Source organism: Poeciliopsis prolifica, unplaced genomic scaffold, assembly GCF_027474105.1.
Source record: "Poeciliopsis prolifica strain line A6 unplaced genomic scaffold, Auburn_PproV2 SCAFFOLD080, whole genome shotgun sequence".
Lineage (NCBI taxonomy): Eukaryota > Metazoa > Chordata > Actinopteri > Cyprinodontiformes > Poeciliidae > Poeciliopsis > Poeciliopsis prolifica.
This window is the reverse complement of record NW_026562455.1, coordinates 1253182-1274678: the sequence shown is the minus strand read 5'-3', so window position 1 is coordinate 1274678 and position 21497 is coordinate 1253182. Positions and strand designations below refer to the sequence as shown.

Genomic DNA, 21497 nt, shown 5'->3' with positions numbered 1-21497 from the left:
TCTAACGTTTGTCTGTGGTAAACAACACTGAACAGGAAGTGGACAGGACTAAGATAGTAGGGCTATTGCCTCCTGGTGGTCATAAGGTATACACTCATTTTCTTGTTGGCTGATCTATTTTTCAACTGACCTAATTGTGTTGATGCCTATTGGCAGTTTCAACATTATGATCATGATTGTTCAGCTCAACCCTTCACTAAAATGTTAATGTTGACTTAAAGACATGACAGGTGAGATACTGGCAGTTGCATCTTCTTCCTTCCAATCAGTTTTTTCTTAGCCCCATTCGATGGAAATGAAAATAATGCAGACCACCATACAATCATTTCTCTTAAGAGAAATGATCCTGGATTACTTTTTTTTTTTTTAAATATCCGACAAGTGTGGCGTGCATTTGTATGCAGTAGTGGTAGATGGAACAATCCAAAAATATTGGTACCGTAATATCGATCACAAGATGATCTGTCTTAAATATTGATATTTGTTTAATTATGGTTTCTCAATTCTGATAAAGAAAAAAAAACATTTTTGATTTGCTCACAGGTTAGTTTTTTCACTTCATCCACTTAGGAAAAAAATACACAATTTTTTTTCTATTTTCTGTTTAATAAGTTAACATGTTGACATAAAATTCAGTCCTAGGTTTTTACAAAAACTAAGGAAAAAACAAAAAAAGGTGAGACGTTTGACATATCAAACCTAAATAATATTGATACTGGTATCTGAAGACAGAAGATCTGTTTTCAAGTTTTGCCACAAATTCCCAGTTGGGTTTAGATCTGCACTTTGACTAGACCTTTCCAACATATGGATATATTCTGAGCCAGACCATCTGGCTGGGTGTATGTGGTCATCCTGCTAGATGGTGAATCTCCACCCAGTTTTAAGTATTCTTCAGATTTTCTTCTAGGACTGTCTGTATTGGTGCATTTTTTACTTACTTCACTGAGATAAAGCTCTTTTCGGCTTACAAAGTTTTATGTTGAAGAAACACTGGAATTTTTTCAAACCGCAAAAATATACTGCTTTTCAGTACTTCTATGCAGTTTTAAAGATTATAAAGCTGAACTTTCAAGATTTTGCTGAAAATAACACATTGATGCATTTTTGACTTATAACCACAAATACTGCTGTTTCTCAGCATTCTGTTTCAAAGATTATTAAGCTGAAAGTTGAATGTTTTGCTGAAAAATTCACTTTTGTGCATTTTTTCACTTCTCTCACTGAGATGAAGTGTTTTTGGTCTCTGAGAGTAATATTTTTACTAAACAGACTTTGTTTATGGTTCCAACCGCAGAAACTAATGCTTCTCAGCATTTCTATGCTGTTTCAAAGATTATAAAGCTGAATATTTTGTTGAAAAATGCACATTTGTGCAATTTTCACTTCTCTCACTGAGATAAAGTGTTTTTGGTCTCTTACATTAATTTTTTTTATTTCAGCTGTATACTCTTTGAAACAGCATAAAAATGCTGAAAAGGTTTAGTTTTGTTGGTTTGAGATATGAACAAAGTCTAATTCCTGTGTTTGATTAAAAAAACTGTCAAATACCAAAATCGCTTCAAGTGAAAAATGCACAAATGTGAATTTTTCAGCAAAATATTCAACTTTCCGCTGTATAGTCTTTGACACAGCACAGAAACCATGAGACATTTGGGTGGATTAATATGGGACATGTGGGAGAAATTAATATGGGACAAATGGATGGTTTTAACATGGGGAAATATGGTAGCACTTAATATGGGACATATGGGTGGATTTAAACTGGGGACAAATGGGTAGATTTAACATTGGAACATGTGGGTGGATTACCATGGCGACATCCTAGGGGATTTAATATGGGACACATGGGAGGATTTGACATGGGATAAATGGGTGAATTTATCCCATGTTAATGTGATAAATTCCCACTTTATATGGGAAATATGGGTAGATTTAACATGGGGACATAACCAGCAAATCAGCTCTGCGGACTCTCTGCCTCTTAATCCTCCAAGATGGGTTTTTATTTCTGATAAAGGTCCCTATGATTCTCTAAAGATTGGTTAGAAACCAAAACACAAGAAAATACCTTCCTTATTAGGACTTTAACTAGAACTCTAACCTAAAAATAAGTGGTTCCCTTTATTCCTCTCTGGGAGTTTAACCCAGTCTGGGACTTAAATCCAAACAATTGGGGGAACTATAGCCCACCCTCTTTTTCAATTATTTTTATTTTTTTAAGTTGTTACGACCCGTGTAGGGGTCCAGGTCATAACATGACACAAACTTGAACATTTTATAACGTTATTTATTGTAAAAAGATGTTTTTTTTTTTTGGGACTGAAATGTTACAGCCAGGGGAGCATATGTCTTCAGAGTGAGCTAATGCCGAAAACAACAAACAAAAGGAACTATCCAAATATTAACCAACTTACCTAATTGAAAATAAAGAAACCAAATAACAAAAACTTACCTCCCTAATTAAGAAAACAGGAGAAAACTAATGAAACATAACTGGCAGCTCACTCCTACAAAATGCAGGACTTTACATGATTTTACAAACAAACAAACAGAGAGTGCGGCTGAGGATGGATGCCAGGAAGTGCGTGCCTTCAGCTTTTATATCCATCACTTCCGGGAGGCCACCAATGGGACATCTTCGTTGTCTTCTGGGAACTAATCGGAGATGGACACCTGCACACTCATATTTGGATAATTACGACGCCAGTCGTAACAAAGTTTTATTTCATATGGAGCCGACCAATAGCCTTCTTCTCTCTCAAATCCTAATCGAGGTTTGAGGCTGGAGTCAAATCTAGGTTGGTACCAAAACACTGTTCGTCAACGTCCTCAGATGTCCAATCGAGGGATCTTAGTCACGGCACCAAATTGTTGTGGAAAAAACTATTTCACCAAGCACTGTCAGGTGAGATCACTCAATCAGGTTTATTCATTTATTGTGCATAATACAGCTTTAGGACAATCGATAATGACCCAGGTCTGGATGAAAAGCTCTGTAAGGCAGAGACAACACATGAGTTTCATACCAAGGATAAGGAATTCAAAACAAGGGGCAACACAGTCTGGTTCTGACACAGTTCTGACAGTCAGAACAATCAGACTGTTCAGTGAGACATGTTGGGTTACATGTACAACTCCCAGCCTTATACATGTAACCCAAATAGTTCTTTTGCTGATAGTTCACAAGCATTTCATATAACATGATCAGAAGATGTTAAATTATAGTAATTTTCCATGACACAAAGTAGGCTAACTATGCCATCACTGCCCATCGGATTGTTTACCGCAGTCCCCATGTCTTGTGCCCCACCCAGCTGACACAAACATGTCACAGGTTATGACGCAAATCTTTGTTGATGGAAATGTTTAAATTTACTATTTATTCAACACATTTTTATGCATTGGAGATTAAGAATGATTGTGTCATGTTTCTCCTCCTATAGAAACCATATTAAAACAAAAATATTTTTCTCACCCCCATCTTTTTCAATTTTTAAACATTTTTGAAAAAGCTCCCAGTAGCCATTAGGGCTCCAAGGAGCCAAGAGCCGCAGGTTGTTGACCTCTGGTTTAAACGAAGGTAAATAACGTAAATAAGACAAATAAAGTGAAGAGTGCTGAGGAGCGATTAGAGTTGCTCCCGTTACCTACAGCGCATTCCAGAAGAATGAAATGGCCACTGTTTAACCTGAGTTCAACAAACACTGTTTTCCTCATCTTGATGAGGGAAACACTGTCAAGCAGAATGAATGGGAAATCGGGTGATGGTATTTTGCTCATTGTAAAGCCTGTATCAATTACAGCCACATTGGCTGAAGCTAGTCTAAATTGTTTAAAAAAGTTTCATTTGTCTTAATATGAATGAATTTATTTGTTGCTTTGAAACATGTTTACTAGAAAGTGTGAATCATTTCAGAGCTTTTCCTGGTTACCATAGCAATAACAACTAATGTTAAACTTCTGATGATGTCACTGAGATCAAATGGTTTGTGTCATACATTCTATGATCAGCTATCAAAAACTTCAGGTTTTTATACCTTGCTACTTGTGTTCTAGAACCAGAGCTGTATTTATTTCCACCGTGAGAGAGAAACAGAAGATGGCTTCCAGTCGATTACCCAGGAGGCTTATCCCTTTGCTAAGGAGAAAGAAAACACCACCATCAGAAGATCTGAACAGCTGTTTGGAAAATCAAGAACAAACAAGTTTTGTGGTCAGCAGTCCACAAAATTTCAACCCTCGTACCAATAATTCAGACAGTGGTACTCTCGAGAACAAAAGATATCCCGAAAAAGGTGAAAAGATACCAGGTACAAGTGAAACAGGTGCTGAAGTACCTCAGAGTGTCAGTAAGGGGAGCCATTGTAGCACATACAGATTGTATGAGAAATGTAAAAATGTTTTGCAAGACAAACTAGAGGCTATGAGGAGGAAAAAAGCTGCCAACAAAGCTCTATTGAAGGAAAAGCAACACGAAGAAATGGAAGAGCAGGAGTTTTGCCCAAAAGTTACTTTTGTACAAGACGTACAAGACAGACAGGAGAGGGAAAAGAGAGCTGTAATACAAAAATCTAATGCATGGGATGCCCAAATTGAAAGTAAAAAACAGAAGAAGAGGGGAATGAAGGAAACAAAAATACAGGAAGCAAAAACACGGTGTCCAATTAAGAGACAAAGACCTCTTAACTTGTCCACAGTTAAATCCAAGGAGGTCTCAGGAAAAAACAAATATGATAAACAGTTTAAAAGGCCTTTGTCATGTAAAAAAGAAGAGAAACTCGTCATACAGGTTGCTCAAAATGCAGAGGACCAAGTCGTAATGCAATGGCAAAAATATAAGAGTGTTAGTGAAGGCATTCAGTCAGAATATGTACATCATGAGAGGGAGAAAAAGTTTTCTGAAACTGAAAATCTTCTTACATTTCAAGAGAAATGTAAGAAGATGGCCTTTGACAATCTGGAGGACATAAAGAGAAAAGAAGTTGCCAAAGACGCTTTAGAGGAGGAGAAGTTTTATAAAGAAATGGCCAAGCGGGAATTTGCCCAAAAGTTACTTGACAAACAGAAGAAGGAAAAGAAAGTTGAAATGCAAAAGTCTTTGACTAATGCGTGGGATAGTCAAGTTGAATATAAAAGGCAGAAGAAGATGGAAATGGACCAGATTGAAAGGCAACAAATGGCTGCCATAATGGAAGCAGACAGGTTGTGTCCAATTGAGGAAATTGGACACAACCAGGAGAAAGACCAGAAATTCTTCAAACAGGGTGTAACTGAGCAAAATACCGACAACCAAGTCACAATGCAGTGGGAGATGTATCAGAGTGTTACTGAGCCAAAGGAAGATGTTCAATCTGAATCTGAGTGTATAAATCACATGAGTCAGATGAGGCTTCCTGAAAAGTTTAGTTCTCTAGAGGATTGTAAGAAGGTTGTACATGACAATCTGGAGGATCTAAAAAGGAAAGAAGCTGCCAACTACTTTCTTTTGGAGGAAAAGCGATGTAAAGATAGGGCTCACCAGCAGGTAAGCCAAAAGTTACGAGAGGAACAAGAGAGGGAAAAGAAAGTCAATTTGAAAAAGTCTTTGACTGACACATGGGATGCCCAAATTCAATGTAAACAACAGGAGAAGAAGGAAATAGCTGAAATTGAAAAGAAACAAATGGCTGCCATAATGGAGTCAGATAGACTGCATCAAATTGATGCATCATTCATATATCAATATAACCAGCAAAAGAAGAGGGAAATGGATAGGCCTGAAAGGCAAGGGGTGTTTCCCGGATCAGACAAGTTACAGGACGAGACTAACAAGAATATGGACAACCCAGACGTAATGCAGTGGGAAATGTATCACAGTGTTACTGAGGAAGGAAGAGATCTTTGGTATGAATCAGGCTTTCTGGACTTTGAGAGTGACTGCGACATTCCTGATAAGGACAGAAGTCGTGAAATACGTAAAAAAATTGTATATGATCAACTGTCACTTATAAAGAAGAAAGAAGCTACCCAGAGGGCTTTTATGGAGGATAAGTTGTTGAAAGAAATGAAACAGCGGAAATTTGTAGAGCAAATGCGTGAAAAACTGGAGAAAGAGAAAAAAGCTGCAGGTATCAAATCTCTGACTGATTCTTGGGATTCCCAGATAAAACGTAAACAGCAAGAGAAAAGGGAACTTCGTGAGATTGAAAGGAAAGAGATGCTTTCCTTAATTGAATTGGAAAGAGTCTGTGAAAGTCAAAAGAATAAAAGAACCCAGCTTCACAAACACAAAACGGCTGTTTATCACAAAGTTCAGGAGACTCTAGCAGAAACAAGACCAGGGAGAAGTTGCTCCAAGTCATACGTGGGAAGAACAGTGTATTTTGCTGACAAACATGATGGCAAAAAAAACAGCAATGTTTGTAGTCCTTTACTGAGTCGTCAGAAAGTTAGAAATACTAAGCCTGTCAGACTTCCCTCATTAAACTCCAACTCTGTGCACCTTCCTGAGATTGTTGAATGAGTGTGACATTAATGCAGATCTGAAGAGAAGACAACTCCCATCCATTCACAGTCCCAAATGAATTACTATGTTTCTCAGCTGGCCAAGGAATGACATAGGATTCCTCCGGAGTAGCTAGCCCAAGTGGCTGAGCAGAGGGACGTTTGGGTCTTCCAACTTGACGCCCCGCAACCCTATAAGCAGAAGAAAATGCATGGACGGACAGACAGACTTTTCACTACCTTTCTCCCTCCCAACACCCATCTGTGGTTTGGTCAGTGCATTTTTCTCATTTCTATGCAGTATTGGATGCAGAAGCTCTTCAAACCACTTTATCTTCTACCTGTCAGTGAAAACAGCAACTTTCAGTTTGCTCAATTAGTACGTCTAAGTAATCTCACTTTAACAATAAGTTTTCTCAGGGTGTTCCAGAGTCCCTAAAACAACGTGAGGAAGCTCTGTAGATAAATAGGTAGCTAGATATTGCTCTATATTTTTTTTTTTATTAAAGTTCTCTCCGGGTGCTCCGGTGTCTCAACAAACATGGCGGATGGATGGATGAACAGACGAACGGATGGATGTTAAGGATACAGTTTTCTCTATCTATTTACCTACATACACAGGTATGTAGATAAGTATTGACTGTAATTTACTCTTTTCATAAGATGAACTAATTCTGCTATGTTATATATATATATATATATATATATATATATATATATATATATATATATATATATATGTGTGTGTGTGTGTGTGTGTGTGTGTGTGTGTGTGTGTGTGTGTATATATATATATATATATATATATATATATATAATAGCAGAATTAGTTCATCTTATGAAAAGAGTAAATTACAGTCAATACTTATCTACATACCTGTGTATGTAGGTAAATAGATTTCAATATTACTGTGTCCATAAATTATTGGTTATATCAAACTGAAATAGTGAACTGAACAAACTGAACAATACTGGAAAGGCATATGGGAAAGGGAGGCGTCCCACAACAGCAATGCACAGTGGCTGATCTCTCTACGAGAGGACCACAGCAACCTCCCTGAGCAAGCCCCGGTAACCATCACTGTGACAGATGTTCAAGAAAGAGTCTCAGGCATGAAAAACTGGACAGCACCAGGGCCTGACATGATCCATGCCTACTGGCTAAAGAAACTCACTGCTCTCCATGAGCGACTGGCAGCCCAAATGAACCAGCTGCTACAGAGGATAAGAACCACCCGCGGTGGGTGAGAAGGGAATTTTTTTTTTCCCTTCTCACCCACCGCGGGTGGTTCTTATCCTCTGAGCTCGGGTCCTCTACCAGAGGCCTGGGAGCTTGAGGGTCCTGCAGTATCTTGGCTGTGCCAAGGACTGCACATTTCTGGACTGAGATGTCTGATGTTGTTCCTGGGATCTGTTGTAGCCACTGCTCCAGTTTGGGGGTTACTGCCCCGAGGGCCCCGATGACCACAGGCACCACTGTGGTCTTCACCTTCCAGGCCCTCTCCAGTTCCTCCCTGAGGCCCTGGTATTTCTCCAGTTTCTCGTGCTCCTTTTTCCTAATGTTGCAATCACTTGGTATTGCTACATCTACCACAACGGCTTCCTCTGATGTTTATCCACTACAACAATGTCTGGTTGGTTCGCCATTACCATTTTATCTGTCTGGATCTGGAAGTCCCACAGGATCTTAGCTCTGGCGTTCTCCACCACCTTTGGGGGTGTTTCCCACTTTGATCTCGGGGTTTCCAGTCCATATTCTGCACAGATGTTTCTGTACACTATGCCTGCCACTTGGTTATGTCGCTCCATGTACGCTTTCCCTGCCAGTATCTTGCACCCTGCTGTTATGTGCTGGACTGTCTCAGGGGCCTCCTTGCACAACCTACACCTTGGGTCTTGTCTGGTGTGGTAGATCTGGGCCTCTATTGCTCTGGTGTTTAGGGCCTGTTCCTGGGCGGCCAGGATGAGGGCCTCTGTGCTGTCCTTGAGTCCAGCTTTTTCCAACCATTGATAGGATTTACTGATATCAGCCACTTGGGTTATTTGCTGGTGGTACATCCCATGTAGGGGCTTGTCCTCCCATGATGGTATCTCTGGCACCTCAACCTCCGTTCCCTTTTGTCTGAGACATTCACTGAGCACATTGTCTGTTGAGGCTTTGTCCCTGATGTATTTATGGATCTTAGTTGTTTCGTCCTGGACAGTGGTTCTCACACTCACTAGTCCTCTGCCTCCGTCCTTGCGGCTCGTGTACAGTCTCATGGTGCTGAAACCCTCCATGCATTTAGTAGTTTTTTAGTCTTAATATCTGTGGCTTTTATCTCCTCCTTGGCCAGCTAATTATTCCAGCAGGGTATCTGATTACTGGCAGGGCATAGCTGTTTATCGCACGAATTTTGTTCTTGCCATTGAGATGGCTTCTCAGGACTTGCCTTATTCGTTGGAGGTATTTAGCTGTGGCTCCTTTCCTTGTGGCCTCACCGAGGTTGCCATTTGCTTGTGGTATACCTAGGTACTTGTAACTGTCCTCTATGTCTGCTATTGTTCCTTGTGGGAGTGAGACTCCTTCTGGATCACCTTCCCCCTTTTGTGATCAGCCGACCACACTTCTCTAGTCCGAATGACATCCCAATGTCCATGCTGTAGATCCTGGTGGTGTGGATCAGTGAGTCGATGTCTCGCTCACTCTTGGCATACAGCTTGATGTCATCCATGTATAGAAGGTGACTGATGTTGGCTCCATTTTTGAGTCGGTATTCTTAGCCAGTCTTGTTGATAATTTGGCTGAGGGGGTTCAGGCCTATGCAGAACAGTAGCGGGGACAGAGCATCTCCTTGGTATATGCCACATTTGATGGACACTTGTGCAAGTGGTTTGCAGTTGGCTTCAAGGGTGGTTTTCCACAGCCTCATCAAGTTTGCAATGAAGGCTCTCAGAATCCTGTTGATGTTATACATGTCTAGGCATTCAATGATCCAAGTATGCGGCACTGAGTCATAGGCTTTCTTGTAATCAATCCAAGCCATGCACAGGTTGGTGTGTCGGGTTTTGCAGTCTCGGGCAACTGTGCGGTCTACGAGGAGTTGGTGTTTGGCTCCTCTAGTATTTACACCGATACCCTTCTGTGCCGTGCTCATGTGTTTATCCATGTGTTTGCTTATCTTGGTCGTGCCTGGTCATGCCTGACATGAGCTTCCAGGTTGTGGAGAGGCAGGTTATTGGTCAGTAGTTGGGTGGGACTGGACCCTTTGATGTATCCTTCTGGATTAGGATTGTCCGCCCTTCAGTTAACCATTCAGGGTGAGTCCCACTTTGTAGCAGCTGGCTCATTTGGGCTGCCAGTCACTCATGGAGGGCAGTGAGTTTCATTAGCCAGTAGGCATGGATCATGTCAGGCCCTGGTGCTGTCCAGTTTTTCATACCTGAGACTCTTTCTTGAACATCTGCCACAGTGATGGTTATCGGGGCTTGCTCAGGGAGGTTGCTGTGTTCCTCTCGTAGAGAGATCAGCCACTGTGCATTGCTGTTGTGGGACGCCTCCCTTTCCCATATGCCTTTCCAGTATTGTTCAGTTTGTTCAGTTCACTATTTCAGTTTGATATAACCAATAATTTATGGACACAGTAATATTGAAATGAGGTTTATTGGACTAAAAGAAAATGTGCAGTACACATAAACACAAAATTTGACAGGTGCAAAAATATGGGCACCTCAACAGAAAAGTGACATTAATATTTAGTAGATCCTCCGTTTGCAACAATAACAGCCACTAGTCGCTTCCGGTAGCTTCTAATGAGTTGCTGGATCCTGGATGAAGGTATTTTTGACCATTCTCATTTGCAAAACAATTCCAGTTCAGTTAAGTTTGATGGTCGCCGAGCATGGACAGCCCGCTTCAAATCATCCCACAGATGTTCAATAATATTCAGGTCTGGGGATTGGGATGGCCATTCCAGAACATTGTAATTGTTCCTCTGCATGAATGCCTGAGTAGATTTGGAGCGGTGTTTGGATCATTGTCTTGCTGAAATATCCATCCCCGGCGTAGCTTCAACTTCGTAACATTAGTCTCAAGAATCTGTTAATATTGAGTGGAATCCATGCGACCCTCAACTTTAACAATATTCCCAGTACCAGCATTGGCCACACTGCCCCAAAGCATGATGGAACCACTACCAAATTTCACAGTGGGTAGCAAGTGTTTTCCTTGGAACGCTGTGTTTTTTTGCCGCCATGCATAACGCCTTTTTTATGACCAAACAACTCAATCTTTGTTTCATCAGTCCACAGGACCTTATTCCAAAATGAAGCTGGCTTGTCCAAATGTGCATTTGCAGACCTCAAGCGACTCTGTTTGTCGCGTGCTTGCAGAAAAGGCTTCTGTCGCATCACTCTCCCATACAGCTTCTCCTTGTGCAAAGTGCGCTGAATTGTTGAACGATGCACAGTGACACCATCTGCAGCAAGATGATGCTGCAGGTCTTTGGAGGTGGTCTGTGGGTTGTCCTTCACAGTTCTCACCATTCTTCTTCTCTGCCTCTCTGATATATTTCTTGGCCTGCCACTTCTGGGTTTAACATGAACTGTCCCTGTGGTCTTCCATTTCCTTACTATGTTCCTCACAGTGGAAACTGACAGTTTAAATCTCTGAGATAACTTTTTGTATCCTTCCCCTAAACAACTATGTTGAACAATCTTTGTTTTCAGATCATTTGAGAGTTGTTTTGATGTGCCCATGATGCCACTCTTCATAGGAGATCCAGACTGGAGAACAACTTGGAATCGACCACCTTAAATACCTTTTGTCATGATTAGATACACCTGATTATGAAGTTCAAAGCTTAATGATGCTGCCAAACCAATTTTGTGTTTCAGTAAGTCAGTGAAAAGTAGTTAGGAGTATTCAAATCAATTAAATGATAAGGGTACCCAAATTTTTGCACCTGTCAAATTTTGTTTTAATGCATATTGCCCATTTTCTATTAGTACAATAAACCTTATTTCAGTACTGAAATATAACTGTGTACATCAGTTATTAGATATATCAAACTGAGCTGTTGCAAACACCCAAATATTTATAAATAAAAATCATTAAGATTATTAGGGGTGCCCTAACGTTTTCATATGACTGTATGTATATAGTACATTAAGAGTTCATATAAAGTTGAATTGAAGTTAACTTCCAATTGTAGCTTCCTATTCACAAAATAGCTGAACTATATTGAGCTTCTTTAATCTGTTGTATTACAATACCAAAACAGTTCAAACCTGACTAATTATTCTGCACTATTAACAGAATCAATAAAACATTTGTGAAACATTGTCATTGATTTGTGAAATTTCAATAATGAGAGGCTTCAGAACTTTTCCTAACAAATTTGCATAATTTTTTTGTCATTGTAACTTTCTATTTGCTCTTTTTCTATCTTCATTATCGGTAGAGCTGGTCTGGTGTTTTTGTTTGGGTAAGATTTTATTTTGAGGTTTGGCTTAAGTATAAACATATCAGATCAGTGCTTGACAGAAGATTTTCATATAAGTGAGAGGCATCTGAAGAGTTATTAGCGTGCCAGTGTTCTGAATATCTGTACTACCCAACAATCTATCCTTGTGGCAGAGAACATAGGAAAATCTGACGATGGCACAGATCAACAAATTTTCATACTATAGCGCATCGAGACATTTATGTCGGTTTTACTTTCAAAAATTGCTACCGCAATGTTTACAAAACCATAGCAGTTTGTAAACATAATCGGAAATCATTCTTTAAGTGGAGAACCTCACTGTGGTTTCACAGTGAGGTTCTGCCTGGGTTACAGCTTGATGATGAGTTAGAGCCTTTTTTTTCCATGTTCATGTCTGGAGGGAGAACCTCTGTTGCTTAAAACCTCAAGGCCTTATTTTTTCTGGCTTCAGAGCTTTTTCAAAACAGTTTTAAAAAAACTGTCAGCAAGTTGATATAGTTTAGACTCTCTTTTTGGGTTTCAGACTTGGATAATCTCCCCACACTCACTGTTTTTGCTTGTTACTCAACCATCCAACCTTTCAAAATTTTCAACAATATGTTCATCTTTGTGTTGAAAACTGCAGGTCACCTGTATATTTCACCACTGACAGGTGAATGTTGGCACCAGCTGTTCAAAGTGTTCAGTTTGCTGTCTCATCATTTTAGCTGTATTCAAGTTCATGACCTTTTTCCTTTTTCATTTTTTTCATTACTAAGCAACACTGCTGGTCGCTGACAAAGTAATGACTATCAGATTCATTCATGCTCATTCATGGTTTCACAAGGCTGCCTTTGTGAGTTCCTCACAGTCTCTTTCACATGGTTTGGTACAAGATATGTACAAATGTAAACAATAGCAATAAAAGTAGAAGAAAACGAGGGAAGAACAAGGAAAAGAAAAGTATGGTGTAAGACAAAGCATATCATAAAAGAAAAAAATCACCCGTGCGCAATACTTTGATTTTGACCCAAAATTAGCAGATGTATCCAGGGACGATCTGCTCCTCGAACTGAGACAACAGGAGGGGACTATTTTTTGCAAAGGGTGATATAAGCCCTATGCAAAAAATATAGGGCTTGTAAGGCAGCTTATCATGATTCAGCCAAACTGCAATAATCACATTATTGTTAATGTGATTCTTCCCACTAAGCAGTGAAAGTAAATAAAATGTTTACATGCTAACAGCTAGCTCCTCACTCCAGTGGCTCTGCGCTCTTCCTTCTACACTTTGGTCTGAACCTTTGTTCTAATAATGGTAGGGGGGACCTAAAGATTAATTCTTATTTTTTTTCTGAGATAAATGGCAGATTTTTTCATTTTTTGTTTCTTTTGCCTTTTCATATTGATATTATTTAAATGGGGGGACAATTCTAAACTGTTCCAAGATTGGGGTGTCCGGGTCCCCTGGGATTTATGCCTATGGCCGGTGCCGCACAGCTCCTTCTTTAAGTTTTGCTCAGAGCTCCAGGATAGTCAGTCTAGATTAATCTAACGCTCATAAACCATCATCAACATTTCCAAGCTGATCAATGTGATATCTGATCAATCGCTCCCTCTGAATCCTTCCATTGGCGATGTTCTCCATCAGAGTCAAAGCTCCACAATTACACCTTTTTACCTACTTTTATATGTGTGATTTTATACACACCTTGATCACGTTAAAAATAATCAAACCTGAACAGTTTGGAGTTAATCTGCTGATCGAACCCCGTTTTCTTTTTCATAGAATGAAATTACACCATAGATGCATTCCATGCCAACACCGTGTTACATCTTTATGAGACAAAAACTGAGGAATATTATTTACATTCGTATGAGGTTTTCACATCCTTTTATTTTCATTTTCTTTATTTTGTGTACGTGTTAGGTTATGGTCTGTGGATGAATGTGGTTCAATTGTGGATGAATTAACGTCTAAACAATCAAATATCCATCCATCCATTATCTGAGCACCCTTCTCCCTAACGGGGTCGGGAGGTGCTGGTGCCTATCTCCAGCTGCGTTCCGGGCGAGAGGCGGGATACACCCTGGATAGGTCACCAGTCTGTCGCAGGGCACAATCAAATATTAAAATCATTTTAAAAAAACTAAGTTTGATGCTTCTTGGTCTAAATAAACAAGAAGCATTGGTTAGATTTCAGTAGGTGAGTTTTGACACTTTGTAGTTTGGTATCGTTCACAGAAAAAGTTTGCGTGGCTGCCACACATTTTGTCATGAAGTGGTGAATATGAGGTAGTGAGGCAGATGCGGTAGACCCAAGTAGAAGTGAAGTGAAGGTTTAATGAAAAGAAAATCCAAGTAATGATACGGTCCAAGAGCACAATCCAAAAACAGTCCAACTACCTCACACTGAATGCGGGACCCACTAACCTTCCCGTTTCAGTCTGTGGGAAACCTTGTGGAGCACAGCAGAGTGGAAGCTATGGGGTCAACACCAGTGGCAAATAGCAAAAAGAATGGTCAGAGAGACTGGCTTGACAGACAAGGACCCAACAAGGAACAGAAAACACAGTACACTGAGGGTAGGGAAAGAAAACACACTTGGGAATAATCAAAGGAAGACAGGACAACATGGAGACTCAGAGACAACAGGAAACTCAAAGTGAATACTAAGAAAACCCCAAATCCTCACACATTTTCACACCAGGGAGGAAGTGTGCCTTTATTTACACAAACTTTGAGAAAAGTTCATTTTCATACATGCCGACTTGTGAGTGAAATATGGTGCCGCATGGTGCCCCACTTCCTCCACACCTTAGCTGCGCCCTTGTAGCCTTAAAGTTGATATAGTTAGATTGCTAAAACAGTATAATATTTTAATCGCTGATTGGAATGCAGTTTTCAAAGGACTTACAATTAGAAATCTATAAGGGGACAAATGTAATTGAGTGACCTCCTCTCGCCCGATGACCGCTGGAGATTGGCACCAAATAAGCAGACCTGCTCGCGACTCTACAAGGATAAGAATGTCAAAATAGATGTTTTTTCTCCCCCTAGTGATAAAATGAAGAAGTTCTGGGATAGTTTACGGTTGGCCAACGTATTAAAAGAAACATGTATACGGCTTGTATAAAGGAAATCTTGTTTTTTGTTATTCTGCGCGTTGAAGATAAAACGCTTATTTATGTTTTTCATGTTTAGTCATTTCTAAGTATAGCGGGAATATTGCAGGCTTGGTGGTCTGTTGTTTCCTACGTGTAAGCTGGTTTGACCGCAGCTTACGCAACAGCAGCTGTTCCTCTCTCCTGCAGTTGCACCATTACTGCGCTGCAGTCCTGGACCCACCCTGCAGCATCCTGCAATGTAATTTCAAGGCTCTCACACTCCTCCACGGGATTAAAATAATAATAAATAAATAATTAACTGCTGGACGAACAAAACATCCAAGGTAAGGTCATTTCTGAATTATATTAACAGTTTCTATTATGCAATCTCTGTCCCTGAGAGATAAATCTTGGCTAATTAAAAACATTGAATTTTTTTTAAAAATAGAAGGTAAATTCTGTGTGCTTTTCTAACTGTAGTCATATCAGAACCGGACGGAACATATAGGGAGCATGGAATTAGTAAAGTCTCATTCCTGAGACAAGGATGAGATGTGCTTACTTTTCTATTCACATGCTTGGGAAACTGCGTAAGTTTCCCAAGTGGTTCAATTATAAGGAGAGAGACTGAATGCGGGACCCGCTAACCTTCCCGTTTCAATCTGTGGGAAAACCTTGTGGAATTAAATTAAAAACAGAGCAACGACACTAAGTTCAGTCCGTCCCCTTGTAGAAGAACAAAAATGACATTATCAAGGTAACAAAATATCGACAAAATAAATGAATATCCACTATCAAACCAAGCGTTAAATGTTGTAGTGGTTTTACAGCTGGGCGGCGGCAACGGAGACATGCCGCTGTGCAGAGACTGGTGGGTGTTCGCATCATGGCACAGACTGCGCAAAGGACCCTCCAGTCCCCACCCCACTGAGTTGAGTAATGATGTTTGGATGCAGATAATGTTGGCTAAATTATGACTAACATTAGTTAGTCATGTGTGAGATAAATGACAGTGATTAGCCAAAATATCGCGTTAAGCTTTTCAGCAGTATGGCAGGAACGTGCAGAAGGTGGTAAGGTGAGGGGGGGACTCTGCCCCTTTTATCCTTGATACCCAAAATGCCCTTATTGATTTGTTTTATTTTCTTTTCCTTACATTTTTTAAATGTTTTCATCTGTAGGTCACCCCAACGGCCGGTACAGCCTGCTCACGATTCGCTCTGCTACATTTACCCTCACTACCAGGTAGGTTTGCAGTGCTGCTGACCCTTTTCTGCAGAACCTCAACTGCTGTTATTTACTGACAAATAACATAGTTGTTTTGCTTTGCTTTTTTCCGTGATTGGACGCTCTTCACTGACGTCATCTTTGTGTAACTCTATTGAATATTACATGACACGTGCACTTGATTAAATGATTGTTTGGTGACTTGTCTCTGATCAGCTGGAGATGTAGTGTGCCATTTGTCCAACTTTTCCCTGCCCTTAAGATGACCACACCAACAGGTTAAGGGAGATGGGAAGTCGATGCCAAAGACTGTGCTTTTTGACAGAGACAAACAAAATTATGAGAGAGACCATGTTCTCAGGTCACCTTGGACTGCAAGGCTTGAAGGACATGATTCTGCGTAAATGATGCTGAGGAAGAAGATGACTCAGAGAAAATGGCAAACTGATCCAGTTTCTATATGACAACTGTTTATCTTTAGTCATGAGAGAGGCAGCAGATAACGGCAGAAGACGGTGCAGATCCTGCACTATGCGGGCAAAGGGAAGACGTGGGAAATTAGTCTCTACATGGAACTGATATCTCTCCAGAAAGCTACCAATGAGTCTGTCACAGACTACATTATTCGAGCTGAAGCTGCAATCACTGCGCTAAGAAATGATGGAGAGACACTTAGCGATAGATTATTGATTACAATGACTTTTGAAAGGTTTGCCTGAGACATTAACCATTTGTGTCCAGATAACATAAAGCAGTGATAACCAACAGACTTTTGGCGAGCTCAAAGTTAAGCTGAGAAGTTATGAAAACACTGTGAAATTCAATGCAAATGTGATAATGTGATAAAATCCAGTGGTTTCATGAGCAAAGTAATGCAGAAACAAAAAGGAAGTTCAGAGTTGATCAATCAATCAAATTTTATTTGTATGGCATCTTTCAGCAACTAGGCATTTCAAAGTGCTTTACATCATAAAAACACAAAGTCTATACAAAGTCTATGAGAAAACAGAGGAGTATGGGATCAACTTGGTTCAAAACTAAGACTCAAATATTAGTGGAGACATATTAAGTGTTTACCTTTCAGCATTTGTAGATTATAAATATAATGTACATTAATTTCAAGCCTGTCACCCTCAAAAAAAGGGTGACAGGGTGGTAAACTTGTGTTCCTGTCTTTTTCTACTTTGTTTAATCTTGTGACACCAACTGAGCTTCGTTACCAGCAGAATGGCTAACAACAAGAAATGTTCAGCACCAAGTCTCTCTGCACGTCAGCTCCAGTCCCACCTCAAGATGGAGCCAAAGACTTTGGGGGTAAAAAGGCATTTGCATTTTGAAAGTTTAAAAGTGTATAATGTTTAATGTTTTTGCATAGAATGGTATTTCTATTGAGTAATATAATAGGTGAATTACACTTCTCATTTTGTTTTATAAATCTGTAATAATTACTTCCTGCATCCTCCTATATCCTTTCCAGGCAATCCAAATAGTTATTGGAGCTTTGATCCTATGTCTTAGTGCCTCTGTGCTTCAGCTTCATGAAGTACACTTCACTGGGGATGTAGCCCTGTTCCTCATTGTTGTCATACAGGTAAGACAGTTGGAATTTTTAGTTATCATATTTTTAACTGTGGCAAATTCTACTATATTTTATTGTGTGTTACTTATCTAAGACAAGATGTTGCTGTGATCTTTGCTTTTATTTTTTGTTGGATCAGCAGCCTAACCAGATTTTCTTGAATTTCATCAGGTGACATTGTCTGGCTCAGTATTGGTCCATAGTGGCAGAAAACCAACAATGTTTTGGGTAAGTCTAAATAAAATCTACACGTCTGTTTGTCTAGTGCAGTGAGGTACATGGCTGGTGAGGCACTGACTTAATCATAACCAGATTTAAAAATGTAGAGCCCCTGCCAATCCTTACAAGCAAATTATAAATGATGATTGCTTTTCCATTTTTTGTTCCATGAGCTAGAACACTTAACATGTTTACTGACTGCTGAGGATTATGTTTTCTTTGAGTAATGCATAGTCTGACTGTAGAGTAAATTTATTTGTGCATCCATTGTTGAACTAGAAATATTTCCTAAAGTCATGTTATTGGATGCCAACCAGAATAACTCTGCACATGAACGCTGCTGTTGTTATTTACAGGTGAAATGTGTCCTGGTGCTGCATCTGGTCAGTGCTGCATTTGCTACTGCTGCCCTGGGTCTTATGTCCAAACATCTCCCCTATCGCCAGGATTCCTACCACTGTGAACACTGCCGAAGACTCGAGCAACATGCTGTGGTATTGTGTTTAAAATATACAAAAATGGTTTCCTCTTATATTTACATTTTATTAACAGAAAAAGCTCAGAATAAATAAACACAGATGTTTCTAGTAGTACCAGCACCTCCCGACCCCGTTAGGGAGAAGGGTGCTCAGAAAATGGATGGATGGATGGATGTTTCTAGTAGTAATGACCAATAAATCTACCAAATTTCATGCATGTGGGAGCCAAGAATTGTCTTATACTTAAAGTCTTGCCTGGTGCGAGACTGAAACAATGTTTGCGGGACAGAAAGATACCGTTTGTCTGATTAATATAGTCAGTAATAGAATTTAATCAAACTGTAAAATGTGTACACTTAGAACTTTAGATGAACCGTTCAATTCTCCCATTCACTACCCGCATGAGAAAGGGCCTTACCGATGCCTGAGGCCATACAGAGACTTATATGTTATGGAATAGCAGAGGTATTTGATTCTCGTATTTATCTGAAGAGAGAAAATAACTTAAGAAGTTTTAAAATGTTGGAAGTTAGTTAGTTGAAAAAAAGTTTTTCTGTATTTTTCTATTTGATTTATTTTTATGTTGTCCCCATGAATAGGATTTCTCCATGTATTCAGTTTTTCCCACATTAAAAACCTTCATATTCATTTGGTGACATGGGAGAAACAAAAGAATGTGGCAATGACTTGTTCAATTCATGGGAACAGAATTATATGAAAAGTGAGTCAGTGACTAGCAGTTGTCAGCTGCTTTAAAAACGTGGACAAGTCACTCATTTTCTTCTGTTAATCTGAGAATGAAATGTAATTTTGTTCAGTCATTTGCAGTTAGGCATGGAGAAGGTGGTAGCAAGAGACACTTAATTCAAGTCCTCAAAAAGCACAAGTATAAGGTCCAAAATGTAAAATAAAACATTATTAAAACCACATTAACCATCAATGCACACTGTAATAAAGTCTTTGAACACATTTTATAATAGTTTATCGCAATAGTTTCCTCATATATCCTACGCAATTAAATCTTTGAATCTTCTGTCAATAAATGTCAAACTGTGGTCATTTAGTTGTCTTTTCAAACTGATTTTTCTGTATTAACCTACAGAATTGTTTTGCCCTAAAACTGTGACTGAGTGAACTTTTGGAATATAATACATTTGCAAGGAGACAGTGAGAGGGAGGCTTATATCACACAGAAAGCCCTTTCCTGGGTTGATCCATTTGTTCTTTGTGTGGAAAACATGGTAAAACTCCAATTTTCCCAATGGGCAATAGGGTCCGTGTATTTTCAGGCAGTTCGTTTTTTGAAATGAAGAATTATAAAACGAAAATAGACTTGTTTTGTTTGTGTTTGTTTTGCATTTATTAAGCCAAAATCCGATAACGGACCCCGAGCCGAGCCTTTATCCAATTTTGGTTTAATAAACACAAAACAATTCTTTTTTTTCTCATTTCAAACAAAATACAAACTGCCTGAAATTATACAGACTGTGACGGGGGTCTCTTATGACTTGGGCCACCATACACACAAAAAAAAATGACGGGCCAAGGCCAGAGATTACTTTAGTAATATTTTATTTTCTATCCGTGCAGTGAATCAAAAAAAGTGGCAGGTGCAAAATATTTACAAAAAGAAGTCCAAGTCAGGTTAAAATCAAAACAGCACAGCAATCAATACCTTCAAAGTCCAAGAGTCTCACCTTCAGTGTGGCACCTCTAGAGTCTAGGTGCAGACTGACTCCCTGTGGAACAGAGCCCTGCTTTAAAGCCACAGGCTCCTCCCCCAGAAAGTCCAATCAAAACAAAACAAAACAAAAAACAAAGCAATTACTTCTAACTCAAATAAACACCTAAAATATACAAAATAATAATAACAAAAAATAAATACATTTGTAAACAAAATACACTCAAAATAGAAAACAGCCAGCACATTGTAATGACAGCACCATATTACGTAATTCGCTCCCGGTGCGCCACAAACCAGAAACTACTCAAAAAGAAAGCCGGGAAAATGTTTGACTGAAAATAACAAATTAGAATAAATGTCAACTGAAACGAAAACACCGCGTGTGCACCCACGATGGACCGCCTCAGTTTAAGCTGCAAAAGTTAATGACTGTGCATGTTTATGTATGTGTGCTGGCTTGATAACACGGACTCTTTAATTAGATCTCCGCTCGTGACGGCTCGTCTGTCACACAGACCCAAAACACCTTAGCACCTTCATGGTATGTATTGAAGACGTATCATATTGGTATGTTTCCTTGTAATTACCACTCTACTAAAAGCCTAATCATGGACTAGTTCTGCAAACTGGCCATTGTCCAAAAGGGCTTTGAGATAACTGTCTCTTTTAAATCCATCAGTTTTGTTTCATCACTGCTTAAAAATCTAGATGACAGTGTGCTCTCTCTACTTCTGTAAATCTTATTCTTTCACTCTTAAACCTGAAACATACAATAAATTAGATGTTCCTAGACCATTTATTTCATACCAAAAAACATTAAACCCATAAGTTATTCAAAACCCCTCAAATCTGACTTTGTTTCCCCAGTACTTATTTCTTACAGTTGTCCCCACTCTGCATTTGCATCATCCTGATATCAAATCTCTGTATCCTCATAATCTGCGTATACTTAAAGAAAGGAAGAATATCATTGAGTGTTAAAATGATTACTTTTCTCATTAATCTGTAAATAATAAAAGCTTCTGATTATTAATTGAGAAGGATAAGTAAATACTTTTTAATTTTGAAATATAAGAGTGTTTTCTCTTAAGAACTCACACACTCAACTATTTACCCAAATTCTCTGCACTCTTCAGTCAGAAAACTCCAACTTTCTAAGTGCCCCATGACTATGCATACTAACTGCTCTGAGTTCTCCTTTTTGTGATTTTGCAATGTTGTGCTCATCTTCACTCAAGGTGCTCACACAACAAAGCACCTGAATACTTACT

The 21497-nt window shown here is 39.3% G+C and overlaps 1 protein-coding gene across 7 annotated transcripts in view; it reads left to right on the top strand.

Annotated features, from left to right (window-relative positions):
- The first annotated feature begins 4047 nt into the window (after window positions 1–4047).
- The window catches only part of LOC129352777 (uncharacterized), a 30046-nt gene continuing 12596 nt past the window's right edge, over window positions 4048–21497 (top strand). For 2 of the 7 annotated variants that reach the window (XM_055021896.1, XM_055021893.1), the window contains exons 1-7: window positions 15632–15795; window positions 15869–15969; window positions 16220–16283; window positions 17477–17579; window positions 17743–17856; window positions 18016–18072; window positions 18420–18557. In XM_055021896.1, coding sequence (XP_054877871.1) covers window positions 15782–15795; window positions 15869–15969; window positions 16220–16283; window positions 17477–17579; window positions 17743–17856; window positions 18016–18072; window positions 18420–18557 — 591 coding nt within the window. In that variant the 5' untranslated portion in view covers window positions 15632–15781. Of the gene's footprint in view, window positions 6759–15054; window positions 15383–15631; window positions 15796–15868; window positions 15970–16219; window positions 16290–17476; window positions 17580–17742; window positions 17857–18015; window positions 18073–18419; window positions 18558–21497 lie in introns of those variants that run through there. The other 5 variants (XM_055021894.1, XM_055021895.1, XM_055021897.1 and 2 more) reach the window with 5 other exon arrangements.